This window comes from Halyomorpha halys, unplaced genomic scaffold, assembly GCF_000696795.3.
Source record: "Halyomorpha halys isolate HHAL.00 unplaced genomic scaffold, Hhal_1.1 Scaffold815.1, whole genome shotgun sequence".
Taxonomy (NCBI): domain Eukaryota; kingdom Metazoa; phylum Arthropoda; class Insecta; order Hemiptera; family Pentatomidae; genus Halyomorpha; species Halyomorpha halys.
The window spans coordinates 586,471-596,058 of NW_027112549.1; the positions used below are offsets into that span (position 1 = coordinate 586,471).

The window sequence follows — 9,588 nt, forward strand, 5'->3', positions numbered from 1 at the left end:
CCGCACCCGGACCATATTCCTTTCAAAACTTTTTTTATTAGATGTGGCACTATCCAAGCAAAATGATATGTTTTGGGGGATCTGCCGCTTTAGAACATAAATTATATTCTCTAATTTTCTATAGAACATTTGTTTTCTTAAACTGCTTAATTTTCTAGTTATAAGAAAAAAAGTTTCAAAACTTTGCCCTTTTTTCTCTCAACTTTCTTGGTTAAATTGTAAACTTAAAATCAGGATTCAGTTTCCCCCAGAATGATGTAGAACAGTTGTTGACATTTGTTTTTCTCTTTTGAAAACCATTTGTTGATTATACTAATTGATACATTTAATTTATTCTAAGAGGGCTTCTGATGTTTCTTATAAAACTGGATGATCCACTCTGGGAATTTTAGCAGATGAACATGATTATAAATATGAAAACACATAAATATACAAAAACACCCCAGGGGTGGACATATATTTACCCATTTCAATATAATTCAGAACTGGAAACAAAAAAAGGTGAAATTAAATGGTACTTACCAATGATATACTTATAGGAAGTAATAATTATTAGTATAAACATACCTGAATAGGTCAGTATAATTTCTCAAAATTAGAAAATACAGAAATGAATGGAATATGGTCCGGGTGCAGTCAAAAAAACTCAAATAGTAAATAATTATACTATTTTTATTGAGCCAACGTTGCAGGGGTTCGTCAGGGCTAAAAAAAGATACAAACACTTGACCTAGTTACAAAAAGAAAAAAACATAACAGGGGTATACAATGAAAAGTAAAATATAATAAGAAAAATTAAAGGTTCTAAACAGTAAATGAAAAGGGTAATAGTAACAGATGGATAAGAGATAAAATAAGAGAAGAAATATTAAAGACAGTACAAATTAAGAGATGAAAAAAGAAAAGAATAAAATCAAATGATGAGACAGAATTCATACTGTTTTGACGGAAGTCAAAGACAGGCATAGCCGTTTGTATTGGGAGGAGGGGGGATGGCAGTTAGTACACCACTATAACGGAAATAATTTTAAAGTAAACATTGTAAAAAAAAAAAATATTTAAATTAGGTAAAAAATAAATGGTAATATACATAATAGAGGGGAGAAGAGATATTAAAAAAAAACAAGGGAAAAAAAACACTCATACATAGAAAAACAAAGGAGAAATAAAGTATAAAATAATGGGATACAATATGTGTAAGTGATTAAGAAAGACAATATACCAAATGAGTGGGGATACAGAGAAGTGTAATTATAATAGAAAATTAATAATAAAGTAATTAATATAAGTACACTTAAGAAGGTAACAGATGAATATAAATTAATGTACGATGAATATAAATGAGTGTACTTATATATTTTTTTTTTAATATCTCTTCTCCCCCTCTATTATGTATATTACCATTTATTTTTTACCTAATTTAAATATATTTTTTTTTTACAATGTTTACTTTAAAATTATTTCCGTTATAGTGGTGTACTAACTGCCATCCCCACTCCTCCCAATACAACCGGCTATGTCTGTCTTTGACTTCCATCAAAACAGGTATGAATTCTGTCTCATCATTTGATTATATTCTTTTCTTTTTTCATCTCTTAATTTGTACTGTCTTTAATATTTCTTCTCTTATTTTATCTCTTATCCATCTGTTACTATTACCCTTTTCATTTACTGTTTACAACCTTTAATTTTTCTTATTATATTTTACTTTTCATTGTATACCCCTGTTATGTTTTTTTCTTTCTGTAACTAGGTCAAGTGTTTGTATCTTTTTTAGCCCTGACGAAGCCCTGCAATGTGGGGTGAAACGTTGGCTCTATAAAAATAGTATTTTTATTTACTATTTGAGTTTTTTTAACCGCACCCGGACCATATTCCATTCATCTATACACACTGTCAATCATCAATAATCTTCCAAATACAGAAATATTTCCCAGAGAAGAAACAGAACTCCCAGAGCCACAATGGTCTTAAGCAAATGAAATACCTCCAATTTCTGCTAAAGGAAAATAAGAGGGCACCTTCCAAAAGGTTTGAATGGATTCAGATGAAAGTATGTAGATATGAGAAAACAACCTTTCCTCTTCTATTGTACTTATTTTAAGCATATTATTCTAATGTAACTCTAAATTTTAGAATATCTCTTAAGTCAAAAATGACAAATTATAGATCAATACATTTTTTTATTGAATATTTTGTTCTGGCTTTCTGGTGATATGTCCAGCCAATTCTCCCTTCCAAGCTCTGGGTATCTCATCACATTTGTATCTCCCGGTTCTTTCTTCTCCAATTTTTACCAACCTAAATTATTCGGAAGATGTAGTGAAAATCTCCTCTTTAGTGCATGAGTGTTCTTAGGTAAAAACAGTTATGATGAGGGCATAGTAGAAAAGAACCACTAAACAACTTTATAAATTTTACTTTTTTTTTTCATTATATTTGACAAGAATAATAACATTCTAAACAGTAATTATATGATTCCACAAAAAAAAAAAAAAAATTAATAAGCAGTATATATGCAAATCCAAATATTTACTGGTCGTTCGGTATGAACTTTTTTCAAGTTTGTAAAAAAAAAAGGTTTACTGTTTATTTCATTAACAATGCCTGAGTCCTGAGTAAAACCAATAATAATAATAAAAAAGATAGTGTAATAATTTCATTCACAATTGTTCAGTTCTATCATTCATTAGGTTCTTTCTGATTTAATAATTATATTGGAAAATAAACAAATAAAGTGTTATACACCAGGGTTTAGAATATGAAATCAGTTTTTTTTTTCTAAGAGTTTTATTTAAAAATAAATTAACCGTAATTAAAACAATAAATTATAATATATCTAATTATTTAATAATTCCTCATTACTAACAAAAAATTTCATCGTTCTCTTTCATTAATTGAAGTTCAGGAAATTAGTAAAATTATAATTTGAGTTTTAAATTCCAAGGATAACTTAGGAACTTTTTATTTTAATCCTATTTCAATCGATTTAAAAATGAGGATACACAATTCAAATTTAATTGGTTTCATGCAGTATTTTAAAGAAATTAAAGAAACAAAAATTAGAGACAAGATTTTATTTTTTGAAATTCAGCTCATTGCATCTGTATGAATAACTATGTTTTTCATCGTAATAACATAAAATTGTCTGAGAAATATTAAAACAATGAGAGAATAAAATGTAAGTTTTACAAGTTATACACATTATTGAAGTAAAAAATTAATCCATAAGTACAACTGTTTATAGAAAATTACATAAAATAATGTATAAAAAGCCTGAGTATATACACCTGGATTGTAATAATCCTTATAATACTATTAAAATAAACTTATCTAATCACAAATCTAGCTTTATATCATCGGGCATAACATTTGAAAAGACAGCAGTTAAAACTTTATCACCAATAAGAAACTTTATTTACAAAATTATTCAATATATATAAAACTAAAATAACACAATAATTTAGAAAAGTTTATTATACTCTAAATACTTTAATTATGTGTATGTTATACTCAATAGTGACTGTGTCATATTCTGTACAAAAGAAAATAAACACTTAGTCCATTCAACTGAGAACAAGAATAATATACCCCTGGATTCTCAGATTATTCAGTTGCAGCCATAGCCCGGGCCTGGGCTCTAACCCTCTTCTCATATTCAATGCGATTTTGGCTAACAAAAAAAAAAATCAACCAATTAGAAGTTTATTTTGAAGAAAACAAAATTCAATATAAGAATTATTATATTTTAAGAATATATTTATCTGAAATTCAAATACTTCATGAAATATATCGAAATATAAACTGATTTTATTATAAATTTGATTGTTATTATAATTATAAAATTATTAGTAATTTTATGATTTTTTAAAATTACAATCTTTTAGAATTAGAAAATATGTGTTCTATTAATGATGTTTCTATAGTTTCAAATTACTGATGAAAACTTTTATTAATGAGAAGCCGTTAGCTTGATCATATCCTACATAAAATAAACATTATAACTTTATTTATAATTCATGCTTCATACAGTACATATCCTCATAAAATTTCCTAATTACAAAAAATTCTTTTCAAAAAAAGAATTGTTAGGAATAAAAATAGGTGTAAACTTTATTGAACACAGAAGGTAAGTACATTTCTGGCCCTTGACTAAACCTACTAATGTTGCAGTCAATTGTTCTCAATATTTATTCAACAATTTGACTTAATTTTATCAAACTTTATTAGCTTTTGAAGTTAAATTAGAAGACGTATAATTATAATAATTTGTAATTTTAAATGTTATTTATTAGAAAAATTTTTACATTAAAAGACAAATATTTACATATCAAATTCTAAAAACCACAATTGAATGAAAGGAAGTAATGGTAAATTAACATGGACTTATCTTTCTTTAAAGGAAAAATTATTAATAGAAATTGAAAATATTCTAAAATCAACAATGCAAATTCATCAGTGATGGATAAAAAATAAAAGAACTAAATATAATTTCATATCACAGTTTTTAAGAGCATGGCCTACAAAAACACAGTGCCTGATGTCCAGAGAGCCTAGAAACATTTATCTTATCCTGCAAGACGCTTTTTTAATTCATAGGATAAAGGTTACTGAACAAATCATTTCCTTAAATTTAAAGAAGAAAAGGACAATTCAGGTGATGGTGCAGGAATATTTTAACAAAAAGTAGAATGTGAGAGTGTTGTGATCTCGGTACGGAAAAGGTTTATTATTTCTTTTCTCAAGTATTAATTTAAAGGTGTATTAGTAAGTTATATGTTCAATGAAAATTAACATACAATACTTGATATTTAAAATAGAAGAAAATATAATAGTATACCTATAAATAGTGTAGGCTTCAGCTTGAGCTGGATCTTTAATATTAGGTTCATTTAACAAATCTTGGATACCAAGCAAAATTTGCTTTATTGTGATAGCTGGGCGCCAGTCCTTTTCTTCATCAAGTAAAGACAAACAAACAGTTCCTAGATAAAACAATAACATAATTTAATGAATTTATGGAGTGTATATGAAAAAACAAGAAAATATAGTATTGTTTTCCTCATCTATTTTTCATATTCTTCAATTTTTTTTGTTTATAACAGATTGGCCTGGTGGGGCTTACATGGTTCGATGTAACCGTTACATTATAAGTATTGAAATTTTATGTAAAATAAAGAATCAATAAATTATGTTTTTAAGTAAACAATTCTTTTTACTTTATTTTACCTCCACTCTGTGTCAATGCAACACACACTGTTGCTGTATAGCAAGATTAAAAAAAAAAATTTCTTTCCAATTATCTTCATTTAAAGTTCAAATTATGATCAAATATTATTTCTACTGTTAAAAACATATTTCTATGATTTGTTAATACATTAAAATGAGGTGATTAAAAATATATATAAATATTAAATAAGTAAATAAAATTTTCTTACCTGATGGGTAAACATTTGGATGGAATAAAGGAGGCTCGAACTTGCATTTTGGAGGACTTGATGGATAATCGTCTTTGAATATCATTCTTAGTTTGTAAGAGCCACCTTCCCATGGTGTCTAAACAGATTGAATAAGTATATTAAATTTAAGATATACATACCACTTGTTTACTTGTTTTTTACAACAGTAAAACATTAGCATCCTCTTACATTTCCGTCTTAGAAATATGGATAGGGAATGATATTTATAAAAAATACAAGTCAATGATTAAATGACTTTAATGTTTTGTTGGACACAGGATTTTAAAAAGAAGAAAACTATCACTGGTTACTAGGATTTAACACAACAAATCAGAGCTTTCTGCTAATCTTCAAATGAAAAATTGAAATTATAATATAACAGTACAACTTGCTTATTAAGACCCCTTGAACATAAGGGAAAATTTACTCAATTAAATAGAACATTTACCCACTTTCAAGAACAAACACCTCAATTTTAGTCAGGTCTCAGCTTTCCATGCAATTGCATATGTTGATTGCATATATTTTTTGACGTGACGTCTTATAAATCATTTTGCGGGATGCCATGTTAGAAAAAGTGTCCCGTAACGGAAGTAGATTGTGGGGGAGGTAATTACTAGTGTAGTAGTGGGGGGAAGAGGATTATAGATGCTGAGAGTCATGCAGGCAAAAGTGTCCCTTAACGGAGAAGGTAGTGGTGGGGATGGGTAAGAGTGAGGTGGTGGGGGTAAGAGGATTATAGAGTATACGTTGTCACGGAAATATGTCGCCTCGGCGCGAAGCGCCAAGGCCTACACGGGCACGGTTTTCTTTAAATAGCCGATCAAATATCATTTTAAATCAAGTACTTGAGCAATTAGTCAAATTTCACTTAGCACACTTGAAGATAAAGGCTGATTATTTTAATTATATAATATAAGATATAGCATTATTCTAATTAAGTAAATAGAAAAAAATAGAACTTATAATTTAAAACACAAAAAACATTTCGGATGACATAAATTACAATCGTAGGCTTAATTTCAATGAACAAAGCAAAACTGTCTGCTTATATACTATTGATTATACTAACCAATGAAATATCACTACTTTCAATAATTGACTTCTAGGAATATGGATCATTTTCTTTACTTTCCATCTTCACTTCTAATATTTTTTAAATTAATACAATCAGTTTCAAGGTATAATATTTATCATTATTTAAAATACGGAAGTAAGGTCATTTTCTTCATCTAATAGAATACCATAATGAGAAATTGGATTTGAAATAGATGGAGATGAGACCCAGAGAATAGAAAAAGTATTTATATAAAAGAATGGATAGAACAATGTTAAGCTACCATTACACTTTTATTAACAACCATCTTAGTTTTATGTCAACTAAACTCAAACAATTTCTGGAAACAAGCTTGCCATTAGACTAAAGTTTTAAATTATTAAATCAATTTAAAAAATATATAACTGCCATATAAGATCAAGAAAAACTTTGAAAAATTAAATTAAAGAAAAAGAGGAAAATGTGTTTATGAAAAACTTGGAAAACTATTTAGGAAAATATTAATAAAATTTCTATTGGGAATGATTCAGTTGTATCAGCGATAACCATAGTTCAATAATTTTCAAGTGGATATATATTTTGTCCTATTATGTTTGTTGTTGATATAGAAAAATCATTTTATAATTATAAAAATATTTAGAACCATAAAAAAGATTAGGTTTTGTATAAAAAAATAAATAAATTGGGACTCCTAATAAACAACTGTAATAATATGAAGTCACTGTCTAATGCATTAGTGTTCTATTTGTTTTGTTTATGTTGTCAATTAGTATTCAAGTGCAATTATTGTTTATTCTCTCTTATTACAGTTGTAAGTTTATATTACTTTTTCACTTCATGTTTTTATCTAATCGCATGCATAACCTTAGTTCACTTGTGTAATAATTGTTTCTCATTTTTGTGGTTTTAGTTGTTTTTATATCTCTTTCAGTTTCATTTGTAGTTTTTTTTTTGTTATACTGTCAATAAAATATTCTTTTTCAATATAATTATTGCTGTTTTTCATTTGGTACTAATTATAACTTTTTTACTTGGATATTTTGTTTTTAAAAAATCTGATAATCAGTTTCATATTAATTCCTCTTCCAATTTGTTTCCCAGTTCAGAACTGGTTTCAGGTACATTAGTAGTATATTTAAATATTTTAGCTGCCTTAGTGATAATCAGAGAATTTTTTCGCTACATATTTAGTTTTTTTGTATTCCAAACAACGGTTTTTTCAAATCATTCATTACACCGCATATTCTGCAAGGTTTTTACTATATAAAAATCCACAGTCTGGTTATAAAAACAAAAATTATCTGATAATTGGAGAAGATAGTCGGGGGGGTGCAATAAAAATTAAAAAAATATTTACTCATGCCAGAACATAAATAAACAAAAATATATTTATTCATGCCTGCTTACAATAATTATATTTTTTGTTTGTTTTTTCATGTTCTTTTTTCCTGATTGCACCCCCTCCCCCAACTATCTTCTCAAATTATTAATCACTATAACACCTCAAAAATTATCTGGTTTACTCAATTCTTCTTCATTTGAAACCATGGGCTAAATTCTAAATTCATATAAATAATTTTGAGCAGGCAGAGTTGAAGAGGATATTGAAGGGACTCTTGACTGTCAAGTTAACTTCCTCATTTATTCTCTATTGGTTGCTAACTTACAGGCATGATCTGTATAAATAAGTGATACAAGAGTACCAAACTTGTTTAGCAAGGTTTAACAGGTAGTTCAACTTTTGTTGATCTTAGTGAGTAATATATATTATATTTTTAGCATAAAGTACAATATCTAAAAATGTTTTTTCAAATTCTGCAGTAAAACTGTATAGAGAATTATTGTTAATTTAGTAGGTTACTTAAGTGAGCACATAAAACTATTAGCATATAATATTCAAAAACAAAAATTAAATTGATTTGATTTTAAGAAAAGTTAAAATTATAACATTAAATTTTTGTAGAGCTATTTTGTAGTAGTTTGTTAGACTTTAATGATGCTTATGCTTATGGTATAGCTAATAAGGTACACCACCTTCCTTCAATTGTGCAATCTAATTGTTACTAGTTTTGCTCCGAGGAATGGTGTCCTCTTAAATCAATTCAATAAATATATCAAACAGCAATCAGGTTATCACCAATGATTGCTGACAATACAATGATGATAAACTTGGTCTGCTTACAGCTTAGTTTTACTTTTCTAAAGTAGTTACAAAAGTTGAAAGAATAAAAAAAACAAAAACAAATTCAACTTAAATATTATTTAATGAGACATACTCCTTTCTTCCCAGGTATAGCACATTCCCAGTTCATAAGATTCAGAGTTCCATCAGGAGATCTGGAAGGTCTTGCAACAAAACCCTGTAACATACACAAAACAATTAACCATGAAAGGTTTTTAAACAAGCTACACTTTGAACAACAAATAATAACGTATATTATCTCTATTCCTGGAAGATTATAATTAAAAAGATAGACCTATCTTAATACTACATAATTGATTATAATTTAACAGTATGAATATTCTGTTACAGTTACAACACACTTACAAAAGGATGATCCTTTCTCCAGCCTTTCCTTTCTTCCGATAACCGTGAGATGGCTATTCCAGACATTTTGAAACCTATCCAACAAAAAAAAAAAAAAATCTAAGATCTAAGAGGTGAAAATTTCAAAGCAAATGGCCTCTGATAATCTCTGCATTTCACTATTGGTTACAATAATAAAAGGCCTAATGAACCCGAAGGTCCTATGTTAAAACCACAAAAAAATCAGTAGCTAGATGAATCTCAACTATTTGTAAATAGAATGAAAAAATGGCCAATCAATAGTTATTAAAACAGAGGCACTAATAAGATAAAAGTAATAAATCTATTTAGAATTTAACTACCTGCCTATGATTAATATTTTGGTATAAATTGAATAAATAGTATAAACTAATAAGATTAACCAGAATAAATGAACAGTTTCCTCCACTCCAAAATTTTTTAGAAGTAAATCCTTGGACTTCCTCTTGTCTTCAACATTCAATGGGTATTTTAATATATATTTTATAACTTGAATAAATTCATTG

The 9,588-nt window shown here is 27.5% G+C and overlaps 1 protein-coding gene across 1 annotated transcript; it reads right to left on the minus strand.

Annotated features, from left to right (window-relative positions):
- Window positions 1-3,062: 3,062 nt before the first annotated feature.
- Window positions 3,063-9,138, minus strand: lwr (lesswright; the record flags this gene model as incomplete). Its single annotated transcript, XM_067050355.1, is given in 5 exon segments — window positions 3,063-3,673; window positions 4,841-4,985; window positions 5,439-5,556; window positions 8,793-8,876; window positions 9,065-9,138. Coding segments are annotated over 5 exon segments (480 nt in total). The 3' UTR covers window positions 3,063-3,606.
- Window positions 9,139-9,588: the final 450 nt, after the last annotated feature.